The 20,775-nt window shown below is 53.1% G+C and overlaps 6 protein-coding genes across 6 annotated transcripts; 3 read left to right on the top strand and 3 right to left on the bottom strand.

Annotated features, from left to right (window-relative positions):
- Positions 1-49: 49 nt before the first annotated feature.
- Positions 50-2,801, bottom strand: BDV59DRAFT_181404 (Sodium/calcium exchanger protein-domain-containing protein). The gene is made up of 3 exons (XM_073690235.1): positions 2,315-2,801; positions 1,477-1,916; positions 50-1,414 (listed from the first exon to the last, which is right to left on the bottom strand). Exons 1-3 carry the CDS (start codon positions 2,316-2,318, stop codon positions 509-511), a joined length of 1,350 nt encoding a protein of 449 aa, XP_073546413.1. The 5' UTR covers positions 2,319-2,801; the 3' UTR covers positions 50-508.
- Positions 2,802-3,900: 1,099 nt separating this feature from the next.
- On the bottom strand, positions 3,901-11,505 carry BDV59DRAFT_203247 (Utp14 protein-domain-containing protein; the record flags this gene model as incomplete). Its single annotated transcript, XM_073694229.1, has 8 exons — positions 3,901-3,923; positions 3,987-4,246; positions 4,298-4,359; positions 4,417-6,144; positions 6,194-6,306; positions 6,361-6,862; positions 8,553-8,729; positions 8,791-11,505. 8 exons carry the CDS (start codon positions 11,503-11,505, stop codon positions 3,901-3,903), a joined length of 5,580 nt encoding a protein of 1,859 aa, XP_073546412.1.
- A 249-nt stretch (positions 11,506-11,754) lies between these two features.
- Positions 11,755-12,720, top strand: BDV59DRAFT_181398 (mitochondrial 54S ribosomal protein mL41). Its single transcript, XM_073690234.1, has 2 exons — positions 11,755-12,015; positions 12,092-12,720. Exons 1-2 carry the CDS (start codon positions 11,833-11,835, stop codon positions 12,296-12,298), a joined length of 390 nt encoding a protein of 129 aa, XP_073546411.1. The 5' UTR covers positions 11,755-11,832; the 3' UTR covers positions 12,299-12,720.
- A 285-nt stretch (positions 12,721-13,005) lies between these two features.
- BDV59DRAFT_61698 (uncharacterized protein) lies at positions 13,006-17,069 on the top strand. Its single transcript, XM_073696772.1, has 2 exons — positions 13,006-16,162; positions 16,224-17,069. Exons 1-2 carry the CDS (start codon positions 13,148-13,150, stop codon positions 16,893-16,895), a joined length of 3,687 nt encoding a protein of 1,228 aa, XP_073546410.1. The 5' UTR covers positions 13,006-13,147; the 3' UTR covers positions 16,896-17,069.
- Positions 17,070-17,085: 16 nt separating this feature from the next.
- On the bottom strand, positions 17,086-17,701 carry BDV59DRAFT_181396 (uncharacterized protein). The gene has a single exon (XM_073690233.1). It carries the CDS (start codon positions 17,683-17,685, stop codon positions 17,182-17,184), a length of 504 nt encoding a protein of 167 aa, XP_073546409.1. The 5' UTR covers positions 17,686-17,701; the 3' UTR covers positions 17,086-17,181.
- pab1 (polyadenylate-binding protein) lies at positions 17,086-20,009 on the top strand. Its single transcript, XM_073690232.1, has 3 exons — positions 17,086-17,325; positions 17,741-19,256; positions 19,308-20,009. Exons 2-3 carry the CDS (start codon positions 17,778-17,780, stop codon positions 19,935-19,937), a joined length of 2,109 nt encoding a protein of 702 aa, XP_073546408.1. The 5' UTR covers positions 17,086-17,325; positions 17,741-17,777; the 3' UTR covers positions 19,938-20,009.
- The last annotated feature ends 766 nt before the right edge of the window (positions 20,010-20,775 follow it).

Here is a 20,775-nt window from a genome sequence, read left to right as displayed (position 1 = left end):
GGTTGGAATAAGCTTGTATGTCCACCTAGGATATCTCATGGCTTCTTACAGTCCCACCCGAACCAATTTCCCTATCTAACCCATTCATGAACAAGGGAAAGATCCTAGGACTTAACCAAACAAAACTGTACATGTTGAAAAGAGAAACTGGCCCGCAGTACGAACGCTCAGCGAAACAACGTATCGAGAAACTAGTGGCTTAAAACGGGGGATCCCTTAATGGCGAAGCGGCAAAGCATCAACGAGAGACGGAAGGTCTCGATGGACTCGGACGAAGACTGAGCTTCTAGCCCATTTAGGGCTACTTTTAAGGGACTCCGGACACGCCAAGTGGATACGGAGAATTAATAAGGCAACGATAAAAAAAAAATAGGAAATAGGCAATTAACAAGTGTACGAAGCGTATGAACTCGATAGCCAATATCCAGCCATGAGTGGTCGATTTAACCGTGGAACATGGCGTTCTCGTTCACATCGTCGGGGTAAACGTAGAACGCAAGCGCCAAGATCAAGTACCTATCGGTCCATCAGTAAGCAAGGGCCAAAATCCGTCAGCAAGGAGGCAAACATACATTCCCAGACACAGACCACCCTCGAGATAGTTCGACTTCCCATCTTGAATGAGGAATGTTACAACCAACCCAGAAATGAAGAAAGCAACGGTCTCGAAGGTGTGAAAGTGCAAGGTCATGGGCTGGCCGATGATCCAGCCCAGGACGACAAGGAAGGGGGTGACAAAGAGTGCAATCTGCAGACTGCTGCCGATGGCGACTCCGATAGCCAGATCCATCTTGCCCTTCCACGCAACGACGACAGCGGTCACGTGTTCCGCTGCATTACCAACGATCGGAATCAGGACCAGACCGATGAACGTGCGGCTCATGCCGGTCTTCTCCACGATGCTGTCGATACTTCCCACCAGATAGTCGGCGCAGATGGCGACAAGGACCGTGACGATGATCAAAGCGATAGTGGCAGCCCACGGACTAAGAAGGTGGTCTTCTTCCGCCTCCACCAGGTCTCCGGCGTTTTCAGTATCCTCGTTGTTGACCTCTTCGAACAGGGTGGCATGAGATCGGAGCTGGAAATAGAGGTACATGATGTATAGGATGAGCAGGATGATGGCGGTGCCGTGCGACACGAGCAGGATGTTGTTCAGGGTGTCCTTCTCCTTGCCATTCGTCGACGCCATGGAGGCGTACAGGGTGGCGGGAATGATAAGAGAAGCTGACGCGACGGTCATCAGAGACGACATGGTCGAAGCCACCGTACTGTTGAAGGTCTGTTCCGAGTAGCGCAGTCCACCGACGAAGAAACAGCACCCCAGCACAAGGAGGATATTGGACAGGATGCTGCCAAGCATACTGGCCTGAACGACACGTATCTGCTCATCTTTGAGGGCAATAATGCTAACCTGAGGAGTATACTGTCAACCACATCCCCGAACGCCACGGGTCCAAACAGGCACAAACATACGATCAATTCGACGGCATTTCCGAAAGTAGCATTCATTAGACCTCCCAAAGCTTGCCCCATCGTCGCCGCCAATTCCTCGGTCGCGAAACTGAGCAAGGACGCCAAAGGGACAATGGCGAGGAAGTTCAGAACGAACACGGCGGTACTGTCCCAGTGAAGGGCACCGGCAATGATACCCAACGGCACGAAAATAAGGAGAACGTTGACATAATCACGGGCGAGGGTCGACCACGTTAATTTCACGGCCTGCGACGGCCATTGAGTCCAATGCGTGAGCGGTTTGTGACGGGGGTGGAGAGCGGCGTTGGCGCGATTGGTCTCATTGATTAGGGCTTCACGTTCGCCATGCTCGAAAGAGCCATTTCGGGATGAAAGGCCGGTCATTGTTCTTCTGGGACCCCAGGTATATGATCGAAAAAGAGAACGGAAATTCCTGGTGGCTGTACGAGTTTTGAGGCTGGTTAGTCCAGTTCGGGATCTCTGATGTTTCGACAGAACGGCAGGACAGTGGAAGTTGAGTATATACTGGACGGGGGATGCAGGCCAGGACGAGTTCAGAGTCAATTACACACAAATTCAAAGATCACAGTCGATAGAAGGATATGTACGATGCGACGAATCCACGGGTATTGAAGGAGCGGAAAGGTGTCAAATCATCACAATTGCGAGAAAAGAGGAAAGAACGAGCGAAAGAAGGAAGGAAGGAAGGAAGGAAGGAATTCACCGTGAAGAGTCAAGGAACGACGTGATGCAGACGTGGATATGATGAAAAGAAAGAAGGCGACGGCCGGGTGGATGGATGGATGAAAACGGATTCTCTCTTAACCTTAGCACGTACACATCGGGAAAGGATAGCGGCGTGGCGACGATCTGGAACCACAATCCGCAGGATTAATATCAAGAAGACTGCCGGTGTGGAGGATGGCGATCTTTAATAGGTAGTACGCTGAGGTGTCGAAAGAGGGGTTTGACCGTCAAGAGAAGGGTTAAAGCGTGGCTGAAGCAGAATTGGAGTGCTTCTCCTCTGGAGAGTTCCGTGTTGAATCTTTCTGCCCGTTAGCTCTCCTCATCCCATCCAACCAGGAGATGATTGCTCGTCGAGTGATAATAACATACCCGGTCAGTAGTGCTGGGATGGACACCAGCCACGTACGCGGTCGAGTATCCACGGACCAGGAAATAAGATGGACCGAAACAGGACAATGGATGAATCCACCGGGGTAGCCAGAGGAATGTGAGTGGCTCCAGCGATGAATGCCAGGACTTTTCTCAAGGATGCAGTGGAGATGATCCTACTGGGATGGTTTGCACAGCCTCAAGATTCAAGAACAGAAGGGTCGGGGAGAAGTCTGGGCAGCCGACGCGCCTTTTATTCTGCCCCGTTAGGAGTGATGACGTTGTCTCCGCCCATGCTCCAACCTTGTTTCCAGCTATTGAACTGCAGGAATATCAGCGCCTGGATCTCCCGTGCATCGTCTGGATCGAATGAATCTCATGAATCAATCGCTGAATCGAACATCAGACTGAAACAATCGTTTGGTTTGGCCGTTGTGATTCCGATGCAGCCGGGCATTGCCTCTTCGGGACTAGCCCGTCATCAACACAAGCTTATGTACATTAAGTATGTCCAGGAAGTATACATAGATTACCTGGTTTACAATCATCATCAGTCATTCCAGTACCTATTCCTATTCCGATTCCTATTCAATACATTAATTCCTTCATTCCTCACTCACTCCGCACCTGCAGTACTCAAAATGGTCATCTCGTTATCAACACCAGAGACATCCATGGATCAGTCGGCACGCCAAGGGGGCACTGCCACAATACCCCCCACCCGGACAAAAACACCTCAATCGCGGCGGGAGTTTAGGGGTTGCATGCAGCCTCTTAGCGCACAGAACAATCTTTGTGGCGCATTCGTTTATCAATCAAACTTCGCAAAAATTGCGCTCAGCCGGCTCCAGGACAGCAAGGGTGACAGTTTCGTGCGAAGTATCGTCGACGTGTTCCCAAAGGATCCAAAGAACCCGAACCGAAACGGGTCATGAGCTGGCGTAGCTTGGCTTTAAGGGTTTTATGGGGCCCAGACCAATAGCACTGACCTTTAGGTCGAATAGTCCTTACTAGTCTCGCGTCATGCATACAGGCTAGAAGACAAACCATCAGAGATAGTTGTACCACTACCCCAATCATGAATTCCTTCCGCCGGAGGACTAGCATCTAAGAATCCATTTAGAGTATTGATCTGACTATAGAAGATCTAAACAACATACATCCATATCACATAATCCACCTCGACTCTCAAACGAACTGGTCATGGCTTCAATATCAACATTCCGAAATAAGAAAATACTCGTCCATCAACAGTCATCATCTCTCTATCAAATATATCAGAAAAGAAAACGATCAGACTCCTACTCCTTACGACGGAGCTCCGCCAAGGCCTAAGGCCACCGTCAGCTCAACTCATTTCAACATGCAATCAGCAGAGACAGGAATTTACTCACCAGCAGCGTACGCGAGATACCACGTCCGAGAAGCGCCTTGGTCAATCCAAGTATAGTTGAAATCTGATTGCGCAAAGAATTTCCAAGATTCTTCCGGATTGATGATGGCAAGATTGGCATAAAGGACGCCCTTCCAGCCTCCACCTACCTTCGAGGCTGGGTCAGCCGCCTGGGGCGCAAACAGAGCCTCCCACTCCTCCTTAACGAACTTCCTGCTCCGCACATAAGCAGAAGCCGGCATCAATGGCAGCATATGGATCCTGCCGGCACGTTAGTTTCTTTACCGCCATGTCGGACGAGGTTTATCATACCCATGGATGTATTCCAGATTAGCCCCGAAGTAAGTCGTGTGGTCAACCTTGTTCTCGAAGAGCTAGAAGACTGTTAGACCATCTCCCTGTCTCGAATGAAATGGATAGGAGAAACGTACAATTCCAGTGACCTTGTTAGGAACGAACTTCTCGGGGTGATTCTTGTTTTCTTCCTCGAGAAGGAAGTAATTACGCAGAGAGCGCCTGAGCACCCCCAGCATCAAATTTCCCCGCGCCTCCATACTGGGATCCCCAACAGTCTTGCCCCACATCTTCAGTGCATAGGCGAACATCATGTCTTCCGACGTGGATTCCTGGTCTTTGCCATCATACGACTCGAATAGACCCTTGGCCCAAGAGTGACCGTGGTACCAGTCAAATCCGCGCGAGAAGGGGAACAGCGGGTCGTTGGATGCAGAGTTGCCTGCATCGCGAACCAACATGTTAACCCAATCCTTATTGTGCTGGATCCAGTCGGGATCAAGGGCACCAATAATGGCTGCAGCGTGGATGAAGTACGCATAGTGGAAGTGGTGGTCGTTGTAAAGAGTGTTTCCGAAGTCGGCGCCCGAATCACCACCATCGTAGCTCGCGGATGATACCACACCCTTCCACACGTTGTCATATATCAAGGGGAACTGTTGCTTGTTGTTGACGAACTTTGCGAGAGCCTTCTTCAGATCGTCCAAAGTCTGGGCCGCCATCTGGGGGTTTCCTCCCAGCTTATCAACTGTGTAAACAAGCGTTGCGATTTTGCTAAATGCTTTGCCACTGTAGTACATGCTGTTTAGATCCGTTTGATTGTTAACATCCTGCTTAAGTTCAGTCGGTGCCACATCGGTAAGAACTTTCTGCGCTCTGGCAGAAAGTTTATTGATGCTTCCTTCAGAGGTTGACCAGGGGGCAAAGCCCATGTCGACGGGAAGGTCAGGCTCGACGAAGGTCCAGGACTCCCCAATTACCGCCGCCGCCATACCTTTTGTTGTAGTGCGGAGCGTGATATTGGTTGCACGACCCTGCGTACTGTTGTCAAAGGATTCCAGATGATGAGGAAGAGCGAACATCATCAGCGGCGTGCGCTCCGGATCTTTCCCATCTTTAGCCCATGCAAGTTGGTAGGTTCCGGTGCGGTCAGACACGGCACCAGACACAGAGCCTTGCACCGCATAGACACCGGCAGAATTGTCGTACAGCTTCTCTCCCGAAACACCAGCGGGGTTCTTCGCCACCTGGATAGTGCCAGACCACCCAAGAGGGCCACGCAACAGATGCGCCGACTCCAGACGAGGGCCTGGATCCTTTCCATCCTGAGGAGTATAGTAGATAAGCCATGTAGTCCCGTCAATGAGGGACGCAACGTATTTGAAGATTCCAGGTCGTGGAGAGCCTGCAGAAACAACCTTCGTATATCCGACTGCACTTTCAACATTTGGCTGGAGACCGGAATATATGCCAGTCACGAATCCCATGCCTTGCAGCACAGGGAACGTGATCCTTTCCCTTGACCCGTCGCGGGGTTGAAGTACAGCATTGGCTGAGAACGCCAATGGGTTTTCCACATTGAGCACTGTTTGATTCTGCAGCTCTTGTGCCGACAGAATCATTGACTGGATTCCGATGGGGTTGACATAATATTTCACAGGTTTCCCCGGAATATTGTCCTCAGGCGGTCCTAGTGCAACCTTATCCATCTCGACGTGGGATATTCCCATGCCCCAACTTTGCAGATTCCCTGTTCCCTTGGACCAAGCAAGGCTGTATGGCATCGTAAATGAGGCGTTGGTCTGAGTCCCCAAGTAAAGCCCAGCATAGAACTTGTTGGTCTCGATTGGTCTATCCGAGCGGACCTGTGAAAGTCAGGACTAGCTCTGACGAGCACAGTGGAATTCAACATACATGATTCTTCGGAACTGGATGGTCATTTCGTGCGCTGATAGTTTGTGGGATGGGGCCAGTAGCCACCGGTACGAAGACGTCTTGTTGGTTCGCCATGGCGGTAGTGGGCCCCCCTGGCAGTGCTTTATGAGTATGAAGAGCATATCATTGAGGATGGCGTTGCTAACCTTGAGGTCTCTCCGGGTTATCGGGAGCTGTAGGGGCTTCTGTAGGCTTTGTGTGGATGTTGTTTGACTCGGACTCGTCAGCTGGTGCCTTAGAACTATGGGTAGGTTTCGTCGCTCCCGTTGGTTTGGGAGGCTCCGTGCTCTTGAGCGGTTCCGGCTTTTTTGGATCTTCTGTGTCCTTTGACGGGACGGTGTTCTTTGGTGGTTCTGGCTCCTTTGGAGGTTCGGTATTCTTTGGCGGTTCCGTTGGTTTCGGAGCTGGTTGGGTCACTGGTCCGCTATCTCCCGTGTTTGGCTTATTGCCTGCTGGCGATGTTGGTTTTGGGTCTGATTGCTCCCCGTCCTTGTCCTTGTCTCCCCCAAGGTCAAATAGATCGTTAACAAGCGAGTCGCTACCGTCCAGTATACCGTGGATGAAATTATTCAATGGTCCACCGGTTGTTGGGCTTGCTTTTGGCTCTTGGACCTGATGGCCCTCACGCTCAAGCGCTGTATGGTAGACCTAGCACACCCGTTAGAAGGAGCACATGCGATTGGACGGCTCGATACTCACGCCGTGGGTTGCAGGTATAAGAAGCCTCGCTTCTGCAGGAGGATATTGGGTCTTAAATGGGGTTGGCTTCGTTGGCTTTGGAGCTCCAAGAGCGTTTTCTACGGCAAGAAGCCATGTTAGCATGACTGGTGCACGCCATGTCGGGGGCCTCTTCCCCATAGTGAGGGAATTGGACAACGGTAGAGGATGTATGGTTATAGGAAATTAATGATAGAGAGAGAAACGTGTTGACGGTCGTGTAGTATAATAGGAAAAAGAAGGACTTGGACTCAGGCGTGTAGCCGCAGTCGCAATATGCGCAGGGGAAGTATGCCAAACAATTGGGGTTCCAGAAGCACGAGTACGGCATGGTGGACGACATTTTCAAATAGGAGATGGCTCACCAGATTGAAGTCTAAAGAAATTCCAGAGGCGGCCTCAAGAATCTGACGACGTCCGCACCAACAACTCCGTTGCCGCGAGAAGGGATGCCAGATGACACGGCTGTCTTGGTCGAGAGCGGCTGTCCCGTATGACGACGAGGTGGATCTACAGGAGTTAGTCTGGTACAACAAGAACAAACATGCTCAACGAGACAAGCAATGTAGGGTCAAGGGGGGTTTGGAATGTGCAACTGTGCAGAGGCCATTGAGACGGTTTGTCCAGGGCGGACAGTCTCCACTATAGAGCATCTTCATGACTAACCGTTGGAGGGGTGATATAGTTCAGTCGATGGAACCGGCTGATCGAGTCTCCCTGTTGTAGTTGACCTTGCCGATCACGACTGTCGAGGGAGCGAGAGGGGAGTTGTGGTGGTTAACAGGGAGAGAGGATATGCGATGTTGGAGTTGCTTGTCCCGCTGTGGAGCAACCACGACCACGCCGTCAGTAGGCAACGAGATACTCTTCCCTCTGGTTCTATTTAACCTCAACTGTCGCTCTCGTCTACTCCATGCTTTACTGATTGCTACTACATCGCGAATACGAGGACTGTCATAGTCATTTTCACCCTTGACGAATTCCACATCCCAACCAGCTGCAATTCCTCGCCGCCAAGCCCTAAAGTAGGGATCATGATTGCCGGCGAGACCACATTCCAGTCATGGTTGGACCCTTGTCGCCACGGACCACCGCTCCGATTCAGCCAGCATTCCACGAGAGGATCAAGGCCTTCAAACCATGTGGTCGTCGCCCGCGGTGGAGGTGCCCCTCCCCCTCTGCGTGTGATTTGGATGTGTTGTGGAGATGGTTACAGTGCATGAATCGTGAGCACGATGGAAGCCATCCGATGAAAGAACTTTATCGTAGGCACTAAAGTCGAAACATACTGAGGGACAGGATGACCTGATCACCGACTTCATGGATCTCGGGGACCCTTGTCCAGAGAGATGGTCATCCTGCACATAATGATCACCCGGCGAAAAAGCAAAGGACAGAAAGATGGAGAGAAAAGAACAGGCATAACCAAGATCATGCGCCAACTAAACAGTAATCCAGTCTTTCATTTGGTATCATAATCAAATGCGTCAGACACACCATGCGTTATTACGCATCACATCGCATCCAAGAGTATAAAGTCGAAGGAAATGCTCAACTAATACCATCCCCATTGGTCCCTTTCCTCTTTCCCTCTGTCCCACATTCCAACCATCACTTAAACCATAGGCTTCTCCATTGGCTTGATGATGCCCTGCTTCATAATCACGCGAGGCTTGGTTGCGCTCTGTAGAGTTTCCTTCGTCGTCCATTCGGGGCCAAGCGGCATCCGTAGAGACCGTTCGTACTGTTGTTTGGTCTCAAACTGGTGAGGAAGCTGAGTCGCGAGATACCTGTTGTTCTGTTGAGAGGGAGAAAGTCAGCACAAAACTCCATGGTGCATAGCGTCAGTCGCATCTTACCTTCTTGATTCGCTTCTCGTTAATAATGACACGAGAGAGCTTCGCATCCTGACGACTCTGTGGCTTCACACCTTCCACCTTGGTGAGGAAACGCTTCTGCCGCTTCTGCTGTTTCTTGCTGACTCCTTCGCCGGTCCAGCTGCCCCAACCAGGCAAGGTATTGTCGATCACCTGGTCATCTTCCTCGCGGATAGTATCTTGCTTCTCCTGCTCGAAATCTTGTACGACCTCATCCCCAGCAAAAGCCCTCTTCACGAGATCATGGTTCTTGAGAAGGACCGGAACACTCTCACCATCGCTATCGCTAGTTTCTTCCAAGTGTTGCTTCTTGGAGGACGTAGATGGCTTGGCCACTTGGGCGCTCGATGCTCCCTTATGGCCGGGCGCAGGCATCTTAGCATCGTTCACGGCAATGTCAACGGTCTGTTGAGAATCATCCACTTGGGCCCGGCGATTAGTTCTATTCGTTTGAACCAGCCATGGGTTTTCTTCTTCGGCGGGCTCTTCCGTGGCCTTTGAATCTCCATTGGGACGACGTCCCTGCGACTTGGCCCCAGAGCGTTCTGCCGGTTTCTTCTCTGCAGGGCGATTGAGCACCATATTCACATCTTCGTCCGCGCTTCGTGCGTGATTCTCCTCATCATCCGATCCAGGAGCCTCCTCAAACTCGTTCCGGGAAGTAGTTTGGGCCTTCTCCTTACTCGATTTGGTCCCCTCTGTGTGGCCAAATTTCCGCCGACCAACTTCAGACTCCGCCTCGGACTGGGATTCCTCTCCGTGAAGTTCCCGATTGAGTTGCCGGAGCTCAGCGTCATTCTGGGCTTTCCGCGCAGCTTCGGCGTTTTGCATGAATTTCATGGAAAGCAACTTGGCGTGGGGACCAGAATATTCGGGTTTCGCCTCATCGCCGCCCTCAAGCTTACTGAGCTTCTTCTGGAGCTTGCGCTTTTCAGCATCAGACGCAGCCTCTTCGTCCCACGGATTCTCGTCCTCAGACTCCGAGCTGGAAGACCCCAAGTAGTCATCATCACCACGGGTAACACGTTTGCCCTCAATTCTCTTCCGTAACTCCTCTTCTTTCAGGGCCAGATCGGCCACTCCAAGCCGAGCCTCCTCGTCCCAGGCTGTGCGCCCGGTCTGTTTCAGGCTCTTAGCCCACTTGCTGTCCTTGTGCTTAGACCCCATTCTCGCCTCGGCTCTCCGGCGCTCGTTAGCCTCGCGCTCCTCCTCATCCGGGTCCACGCCAGCTTCGAGCAGAGCTTGTCTTTCTTGCTGTTCCAGCTTCTCGCGCTCTCGACGATGCACACGACGGTACGATTTGCTCTTGATCTTCTTAATCCGCTTGGCGCGCACCTCCTCTCGGAACATCAGATCACGACGCTTCCGCAACTCGGCTCTCCGCGCTCTGATCTCCTCCAGAGGCAGCTTCCGGGCTTGCAACTCCTCGAACTCTTGGACTTGGTCTTCGGCGTCCTTTCCGTTTTCCTCCGCAAGGCCACTCTCAACAAGAATATTTTGGATCGTGCTCTCAAGGTCATTCTGGGGCTTGACTGTGCCCAGGCGGAGGGACTGCTGGGCATTAGGATCCGGGAGAGGAAAGACGAGGTGCTCCGCGCGGCGATTAGCTTTGACGGTATCGAGCCAGCGGTCAAGGGTTTCCTTGCTCTTCTCGTAGGCGGCTGCGCGGTCGAGCTTGTCTTGTTGGCGTTTAGCGAGAGGGGCATCCAACTTACCCGGGATCCCAGATGAGCTTTTCTGTGCGGCCACAGCGCTGTCGACATGTTTGAGAGAGTTCTTCAGGCGGGAATCCGTGATGGATGGTAGAAGGTCGGCAGCCGTCAATTTTCTTGTAGAAGCCAACCCAAACTCCGTAGGGGCGCTGTGTTCATGGCTGCCGGTGGTCTTGCGTGATGACTTTTTAGTAGACGCGGTCTCCATAGAATTGACAAAGTTCTGTAGCTTGGAGAGTCCATGCTCGTCCGCCTCGTCTTCCGGCAACGACAGGTCGTCGTCGTCCTCGTTGGCATCGCTGTCATCTTCCCCCTCGCTTTCGGAATCGTACTCTTCAGACTCGTCGTCGCTGGTCTGCTTTTTCGCTTTTGCGGCCTGTTCCGTCTTCTCTTCTTCCTCAGCAGCAGTATTCATGTCCCAAGCAGTCAACAAATCGACGGCATCCTCGCCGAGATCATCCTCGTCTTCATCAGACCCCTCCTCAGATTCACCGTCTTCCACGTCTTCAGACAGCGAGATGTTGCGGTCGCTTTTCTTCGACGGCTGTTTCTTTTTCTTTGGTGCGGATTTCGAGCTTCCCCGGAAAGAGAACCCATCGAATCGTTCCTCGTCGCTGGATCCCATGGCCTCATCACTGTCAAGTTCCTCATCATCGTCGCTATCAACCTCCCCTAATCTCCACCGGTGGCCTTCCCCATCACTGCCAGCATTTTCATCGAAATCGGAGTCATCACCGGTGCGTCGGCGCTTGTTGTTGGGGCCGTCCGAATCGTCGTCGTCGTCGTCCATGTCCCGCGCAGGATGGCGCTTGCGCTTGGAAAAGTCATCGTCGTCACCTAGACGGGAACGTCGAACCCCGAGCCTTGTGGGAATTTCACTCTCAGCAATGGCAAAAGCGTCCAGCGCCTTCCGGCTCTTTCTCTTGGGAGGCTGCTGCGTCGGATGGTCTTTCGGACGGCGCAACTGGGTTGATTTGCGAGGCATTTTTATTTTTTATTTTTTTTTTTGCCGGTCAAAGTCGAGCAAGTATTGAAATAAAAGAGCAGATGCCCAACAGACGAGATAATAAAAGGTTGCGAGCGTCGTCAAACTGCTCAGCAACAGAAGATTGCGGAGTTGGAACTTTTTTTTATTTTTTCTGCCGGGTCTCGATTGCGATGCGGGCGGAGAGAAAAATTGGTCTTGGCGCCCGCGGAGCTTCAACCAGCGCCGTCTGACCCTCTCACATCCTTCCTTCTCCCAGCCCTGCCTGTTCTCCCTCCGCGAATTGTTCGGCTTCTCGGATTGAGTCGATCCTCACAATTCTCCGCGATGTTCAAGCCTTCACAGCCGATGATGGCGCGCCTGCGCCTGACGACAAAGCAGGTCAACGGTGGTTACTACAAGGGAAACCGGACCGGGTCGGTGGGTTACTTCGCAAAGAACGGATCCTACGTGATCGACTGGAAAAAGGTGCGCACGTATGTGGTACCGGAGGATTTGGATCAGTTCAAGGTGAGTGCGCATGTGGCCTGGGGGTCGCGTAGCGGCCTTGGTTGCGCGAATGGCTACTGACAATTGGCGTGGACAGCTCACGCCGTTTGTGACGAATCGCATGACCCCGACGAAAGGCAAATACACCCGGGAAGTTGAGAAGGATAACGGGGATGTCGCCATTGTCGAACGCGCGTTCGGCGGAAAGGACTTCCTCGACTTGTGGGCATCGGACAACGGCCGGGAGGTGCTGGAGCAGGAACGGATCGAGAAGGGCGAGTCGAACGAGACGGCTCGCCAATAGTCCATGGATGCGGTTGCTATGAATCACTACGACGCTCGCATATTAGCGGATTCTTCGGTCTATCACTTCGACTCCCAGCTGGGATACGTCCGTGCTGGATGTCAACGGCCGTATCGACGGCGGTCGCTTATCCCTCTTCATTGTTCGTCTCGGCTTTTGTATTATATGTACAGTATACGTGGATGGCCGTGGTCTGGTCGAGATTGGATTGTCAGGTGGAAGACTAGGCTTCTGGGGCACATGGACTGCCGTGGTCCCTGGCACACTTTTTGATGCTTTACTGGTTTGTGGCGCATATATGGGTCTTGCATCTCAGTTTCTTGTGTTTTGAATGTTATAGAAAGTGATTCGATAATGGAATCAATATTCAACACAGGTGAGAGTATTATACTCGAATAGGTTGTAGTGCACGAGTGTATATACCGTAGGGGTTAAGAATGTCGGTGATATATATATCGAGTTGAGATGCCCCATAACACCAAACTGATAAAGTATTATAAGAGAACGGGCTGAAGAGATATACCAGGGACAGAGTTTCTCACTCCATCCGGTTTATCATTAGATTATGATTATGAATCCCCTGATGGAAGCTTCGAGGGCTCAAGTGAGTGGCAATAAGCCCTCTGCCGCCTTTGGGACGTGGCGATAGTGCCCTGCTGAGGCGTCTACTCCGCCGATGTCATCCATCATCAACCGTCTAACTCCCGCGATCAACCAACCTCCAAGCTCTACCTTGCTCTACGGCATGGAGCCGTGGGCGACCGGCTTTTGAACCTCCCCAGTGATCTTATCAACTAGTGGATCTGGTATTCACACCCATCTTTGAACTCGAGTGACCTGAACGGAGCTATGTTCCAGTCCTTCACGGGCAACTCGCGCCGTCCGCGGCAGGTGAATCTCGGAGGCCGCACCACCAACCCCTTCGCCGCATACCCCGCTGGACGACAGAACCCCCACGGATCTGGCCCGCAGAATACGTTGGCAATTGCACAGCAGGAGCGGTTAGCGAGACAGCAGGAACGAGACCGGCTGAGCGCCAGCCGTCTCATCCAACGAACATGGCGGGGCTATCGGTGTCGGAGGACGACTCGGAAGACATATCGGGCAGAGTGGGATGCTGTCGAGGAACAGAGGTCGGGCGATCGACTGCCGTTTGACGAGCTGGCCAGCCGCTCGGATGCCCCCCTGATCGCTTTGACTCCGTATAGGACCGCCGCAGCGTGTCTATCTCAGTTACGGCTGTTGGTGCAGTTCATGGAGCCCCGGGAGGCCGGAGACGTCGTCCGACTGGTTTGGTTTTCCCATGCCTTTCAGAAGACGCTTCAGGAAGTCCCCACGATCGCCACGGAAGGGGAATGGACGACTCCGCTCAGGCGTCTCGCCCGTCTGACCCTCGGAGTGTTGCAGACTGCGACATCGCGCCCAGTGCCAGCTCACGCCACAGTGTCTTTGCTGGAGCTGCTGGAGTTTCTGTCCGGATTGATACCGAAGCAACTAGCCCGGCTTGCACAGGTGTATTACTCCGTCATGGCGTTGCTCACGACGAATATCCGGCTTCTCGGCGACAAGTGCCGTCTCTCCGGCGAGAATCTCTCCCAAAGTGTTCTAGCCTTGCTACGACCCATCACGTCAGAGACCCTCACGGCGTATGAGTGGTTTGCGAAGAGCTATCTAACTGTCCCAGATCTACCCTCCTATCTGGGGACGCTCGACATCTTAGCCAACAGCATCAACTACAAGCTGCTTTCGTCGGCGTTGGGACCTCTCCAGGCACAGACTGCTGGTGAAATTCATGACCCCCAGCAGATAGATGCCCGTCTCTGGCTGCTCTCTTATTTTATATACTTTCACCGGTACGCGCTAGGCGGCCAAGCCGGGCATCAAGCGCCTGAACCCGGGTTTGTGAAAGTCGTTTCGGAACTGTTGAATTCTACTGCAACCCATATCTCGCGACGGCTAGAGTCGGAGGAGGCCCCCGATGAAGATTCGCCAGAAAAATCATATCTGCATCCGTTTGTCAAGGAGCAGCTGGTGAGCCTTGTTAAACAGAGGAGTATCACGGGTCTACTATCCCAGCTCCAATCTACCAGATTATCTCAGGGAGAGCTGGCGGATGCACAGTCGGACGCATCTAGGGAGGCCAAGATTCTCGCGACATACGCATTGACTCTTTTACGGGTCTTCCCCCGTCGGGGCGATGATATCCGAATGTGGTTGTATTTGGGATCCGCCACCTCTAGTGACCAGACGACGGGCGGGTCTGGCTCACGTATCCCAGCAATCAAATATTTCTGGCAAGCGTCTAGAGCTAGCAGGATCTTCGCGACAATTAGCCAGGACTCCGCGAAAGTGTTGTCGTTATTGAAACCGGCAGACGACTCGAAGGAACCGAGATGGGCTAACATGTCACAAACCGAGAGAGACGAGGAATGGATGATAATTCTCCTTTTCCTTGAGCTCTACACGTTCGTCTTGAAGGTGATGGATGACGAGGAGTTTTTCTCCAGTGACTCCTCATTCACTGCCTCCTCGAACACGCAGATTTCGTGGACGAAAGAGAGTGCATTGCCTCTGAACGATATCAAGGACATGACTGTCTTCCTCAAGAATCTCGCGTTCACCTTGTACTGGAACTCGGCCGACTTGAACCAGAATGAGCCGGCAACGCAGGATACTGGCAGTATACGCAGTTACTTCAGCTCTCTGCCGCCGCCTTCCGACTCAGTGACTAGCATTAAGGACCTAGAGATGAAAAACAAAGAGAAAGGGCTCCCCGGAGTTACCGGCATCCCACTGGACTACTTCAAGGGTCTGGTGACAGGCCTGCTACGGATGATCCACGAGCGTGATTCTAGACGCAAGTTTCTTCCGGAGGGGCATTGGCTGATGACTAGCCGTTTTGATATGGAAGGATTCATACCTGCCGTCGTGGCGGAGGAGGAGAACCGCCATCAACTCCAGGACGACGAGGAGGAAGAAGACCAAGATTCCCTCATGGATGATGCATACTACGAACCCTCTTTGGGGCTGGTTGGTACCGGACGTGCTCAACAGGCGCGTCGCATCGAGGCTCTCCGACGACGCCAGCAACAGGCGGCTCGGCGGAAGCAGCTGGAAGCAGTGGCACCCCGGCTGGAGATACTCCGAAACATGCCATTCTTCATTCCTTTCCCGACACGGGTGCAAATATTCCGTGAATTTATTTACCGGGATCAGGTTCGGCGAAGGCAGGGATTTATTGACCCAGATGCTTGGAGGATGTCCGTCGCGCAGGCCTCGATGGGACGTCTCCTTGAAGGGCGGTCTGCAGCGCAGGACATCCTCAGTCGGCATCACGCGAATATCCGGCGTGAAAGCGTGTTTGATGATGCGTTCGATGAGTTCTACGAGCTTGGGGAGGGGCTGAAAGAGCCGATTCAGATTACGTTCATCGATAAGTTCAACACAGCCGAGGCAGGCATTGACGGCGGCGGAGTGACGAAAGAATTCCTAACAAGCGTCACCAACGAGGCCTTCCGATCCACGAATGATTCCAATCTCTTTGAGGAGAATGACCAACACTTGTTGTACCCGAACCCCGCCGCGGTGGAACGGCGCCGAGAGATGCTGAAGCAACTCGGATTTGTCGAGAGTAGCCCGGAGTGGAACGAGGCCGTCCGCGACTTGCTTCGGCGGTACGAGTTTCTGGGCCGCGTCATTGGCAAGTGCCTCTACGAGGGGATCTTGGTTGATGTGAATTTTGCTCCGTTCTTCCTGCTGAAGTGGGCCTTGACAGGGGGCACCGGGTCGGCCCAGCGAGAGACTGCATACCGGGCTAATCTGAATGACCTCAAAGACCTGGACCAGGGTCTGTATCAGGGTCTGGTAAGTGATTGAGGATTGCACCTGATTCATTCGGCACATGCTAACGGCTCCGTTCGTGCAGCTCCAACTGAAAAACTACCCCGGCGATGTGGAAGACTTTGCGTTGAATTTTACGGTGACGGACACGATCCCCCTTCCGGACGCGCGGAGTCGCACGATCACGCGGGATTTGAAGGCGAACGGATCGGACATTCCGGTGACGAACCAGAACCGCCTGGTGTATATCTCGTACATCGCCCGGTACCGTCTCCAAGTACAACCGGCGCTCCAAACGAATGCATTCCTGCAGGGATTGGGCCAGATCATCCAGCCGTCGTGGCTGTCGATGTTCAACCAGTCGGAGCTGCAGACGCTGGTACGGGGGGAGTCCGGAGACGTGGACGTGATGGACCTGCGACGGAATACGCTCTACGGTGGACTGTACAGCATTGGAGATGACCAACAGGAGCACCCGACAGTGCGACTTTTCTGGGAGGTGATGGAGAAGATGACCAACGAGGAGCGTCAGAAGGTGTTACGGTTTGTGACGTCGACGCCGCGGGCGCCTCTACTGGGATTTAGCCACCTGAACCCACGGTTTAGCATCCGGGACTCGAGTGATGACCAGGAGCGGCTGCCAAGTACGAGTACGTGTGTGAATTTGTTGAAGCTGCCGCGGTATACGGACGCGAACACGCTGCGGGAGAAGCTGTTGTACGCGGTGAATTCAGGGGCGGGCTTTGACCTGAGTTGATACAGGATGGATAGAATGGGTAGCATAGCTGGCGTCAATTTATGTTGTTGATGATATTCATGTTGATTGACAGGCACGAGGATGAGTCAGCTAACATCCCGTGACCCACCGACTAGCCCGAAGTAGACTAGCGACCTGGCACTGCAAAAGTGCAAAATGAAAATGAAAATTTAGATACCAAAAAAAAAAAAAGTTCTTCCCCTCCAAAATCCCGTGATTTCTTCCTCTCTTTCTTTCTTTCTCTCTTCCGCCTCGTCCTTCTTCTCTTCTACGCCCTCCTTCTTCTTCACTCCCCTCCTCTTTTTTTCCAATCTCTATATCGGAAAAAAAATATATTATTTCTTTGAAATAATCCCAAAAAAACCCGGAAAACCCAAGAAAAAAGAGTTAGCCAATCCTTCTCCTGCTCCCGGATTTTCCCACTTGTGCGGTGTGTGCAAGATTTCCCGTTCCCTTTTTCGCCTCTCGTGATCGCGTCGCTGTGTGTTTTTTTCATCACTTCCCCTTCGCTGTCTCTCGTATCTGGTTGATCCCCTGTCTCTTGTGTCATTGATCTGGTTGTCCTTCTGGTGTTGGTCGGATCGTCTATCTCGCAGTGTGTTTGGGCCTGCGTGGGGATATCTGATCTTTCACTTCTCGTGACGTCCAGAGGTCTCCATCCTCTACTCGCCTGTTGTTGACATTCCTCTGTGTTATCGCACGTGTCTGAGATCTGCCCGCGTCTACTTCTCCCCTGTCTTATCAGTGACGGAACTGTGACACCGCGCTGGATCACCCCAATCGTCGTCATCCCACTCACTCCCTGATATCCCGAATCTTCGGCTAACAATCTTCCTACCTAACAGAATCCCTTCATCCTCCCAGAAAATCCAAAAATCCAAAATGTCTGCTGAGGCTGCCACCACCCCCGCCGCCGAGACTCCGGTCAACGGCACTCCTGAGACCAGCACCACTCCCGCTGCCCCTGCGGCCGAGTCTACCGCTGAGACCTCCGCCACTCCCACCACCTCTCAGCCTCACTCGGCTTCCCTCTATGTCGGTGAACTCGACCCCTCCGTGACCGAGGCTATGCTGTACGAGCTCTTCTCCTCCATCGGCCAGGTCGCTTCCATCCGTGTTTGCCGTGACGCCGTCACCAGACGCTCCCTCGGATATGCCTACGTCAACTACAACAACACCGCCGACGGTGAGCGCGCCCTCGAGGACCTCAACTACACTCTTATCAAGGGCAAGCCCTGCCGTATCATGTGGTCCCAGCGTGACCCCGCTCTGCGCAAGACTGGCCAGGGCAACGTCTTCATTAAGAACCTCGATGCTGCCATCGATAACAAGGCTCTCCACGACACCTTCGCAGCTTTCGGTAACATTCTGAGCTGCAAGGTCGCCCAGGACGAATTCTCCAACTCCAAGGGCTACGGTTTTGTCCACTACGAGACCGCCGAGGCCGCCAACAACGCTATTAAGCACGTTAACGGCATGCTCCTGAACGACAAGAAGGTCTTTGTCGGCCACCACATCTCTAAGAAGGACCGTCAGAGCAAGTTCGAGGAGATGAAGGCTAACTTCACTAACGTCTACATTAAGAACCTCGACCAGGAGGTCACCGAGGAGGAGTTCCGTACTATGTTCGAGAAGTTCGGTGAGATCACCTCCGCCACCCTGAGCCGTGACCAGGAGGGTAAGAGCCGTGGCTTCGGCTTCGTCAACTACTCCACCCACGACAGCGCGCAGGCCGCCGTCGATGAGATGAACGACAAGGACGTCAAGGGCCAGAAGCTCTACGTCGGCCGTGCCCAGAAGAAGCACGAGCGTGAGGAGGAGCTGCGTAAGCAGTACGAAGCCGCTCGTCTCGAGAAGGCCTCCAAGTACCAGGGTGTCAACCTGTACGTTAAGAACCTCACCGACGACATCGATGATGAGAAGCTGCGCGAGCTCTTCGGTCCATATGGTACCATCACCTCCGCGAAGGTCATGCGCGACACCAACATTGAGCGTACTTCGACCCCCGAGTCCGATGAGAAGAAGGAAGAGTCTACCAAGGAGAACGAGAAGCCCGAGGAGACTGAGAAGACCGAGGAGGCCGCCAAGGAGTCTGGCGATGACAAGGAGAAGAAGACCGAGAAGTCGGACAAGAAGCTCCTTGGTAAGAGCAAGGGCTTCGGTTTCGTTTGCTTCAGTAGCCCCGATGAGGCCTCCAAGGCCGTCACCGAGATGAACCAGAGAATGATTAACGGCAAGCCCCTCTACGTCGCTCTGGCCCAGCGCAAGGATGTTCGTCGCAGCCAGCTTGAGGCTAGCATCCAGGCCCGTAACACCATCAGACAACAGCAGGCCGCTGCTGCCGCTGGAATGCCGCAGCCTGTAAGTTAATTTTTATTCTCTCTTCTTACGAACTGATGCTGATATCCATAGTACATGCAGCCCGCTGTCTTCTACGGCCCTGGCCAGCAGGGTTTCATCCCCGGTGGCCAGCGTGGCGGTCTTCCTTTCGCTCCCCAGCCTGGTATGATGATGGGTGTGCCTGGTGGTCGCCCCGGCCAGTACCCCGGTCCTTTCCCTGGCCAGCAGGGTGGACGTGGCATGGGCCCTAACCAGCAGATTCCTCCCAACTTCGCTCAGGGCATCCCTATGGGCGCTATGGGCCCCGGTGGCATCCCTAACGGTATGGGCTACCCCCAGATGGGTCAGGTGCAGTTCGGACGTGGTGCTGGTGGCCGCGGTCAGGTCCCTGGTATGCCCATGGGCCAGGGTATGCGTGGTCCTGGCTACGGACAGGGTCGCGGTGGTGTCCCTCTTCAGGGTCAGATGGGTCGTCCCGGCCAGGGTGGTCGCGGACAGAACGCCCAGCCCGCCGCCCGTGGCGACGAAGCTCCCGCTGCTGGAATCACCGCCCAGTCTCTCGCTGCCGCCCCCGCTCCTCAGCAGAAGCAGATGCTGGGTGAGGCTCTGTATCCCAAGATCCAGGCCCAGCAGCCTGAGCTGGCTGGTAAGATCACTGGTATGCTTCTGGAGATGGATAACACCGAGCTTCTCAGCCTGTGAGTGCCCTTTTCATGCTATCTTTGATATGCGTATGCTAATATACTACCAGGCTCGAGGATGAGGAGGCTCTGCGCTCCAAGGTCGATGAGGCTCTCAGTGTTTATGAACAGTACATGAAGAACAAGGGTACCGAGGGCGAGGCCACCGGCGAGGCCAAGCCTCAGGAGGCTGCCAAGGAGGAGGACGCCACGGAAGAAAACAAGTCGTAGATGATGAGTGTCTCAATGCCTGATGCACGGGAGATCTGCTATGGAGTTTTGTGATGCGGTCTGCCATGATGAAAGATTTTGATCCACCTTTTTTCCTTTTTTCTCATTTCCCTTTACTGCTCTGATGACCTACCACTTATCCCCCCTCTACTCGAATTGACGATGACTTCTTACTTCCTCTTCTTCCCAACCTCTTTTCTCTATATTTTCCTGGTCCTGATATCCCTCGGTTTCCCCGAAAGAAAAAGTTCTTTGTTGGCCTTGTTACCTGGCTCTGATCTCCTCCCAAGCAACTAAAAGCAAGTTGGTGTTTCTGGGGGTTTCTTTTTTTTTTTTCCCCCTCTGTCCCTCCCGATTGTACTTTTACGCCTTCTCCATTGCCTGATGCTCGGAATCGTCGATAGATTTCCTTAAGGGTGGTTTGTATTTGTGCATGCGGGAGGGGAAGCGTTCCAAATATGTCAAGCAAGCACGGAAGGGTTGAGATCGGATATAAAAGTTGTTCGGGTATCATGGTGTTTACTACTTTTTTATTATCTTTTTGAAGGTTCCTGTCACGAGTGATGGACACAGCGAGGAATCTCCGACCTGCTGTCCCCTGCGTACCTCTGCCTGATTCGACACGAGTG

The sequence above is a fragment of the Aspergillus ambiguus genome (assembly GCF_047715705.1).
Source record: "Aspergillus ambiguus strain CBS 117.58 unplaced genomic scaffold BDV59scaffold_23, whole genome shotgun sequence".
NCBI classification, from domain to species: domain Eukaryota; kingdom Fungi; phylum Ascomycota; class Eurotiomycetes; order Eurotiales; family Aspergillaceae; genus Aspergillus; species Aspergillus ambiguus.
The sequence above is the reverse complement of the archived record's forward strand: the minus strand, read 5'-3'. Positions and strand labels throughout refer to the sequence as shown.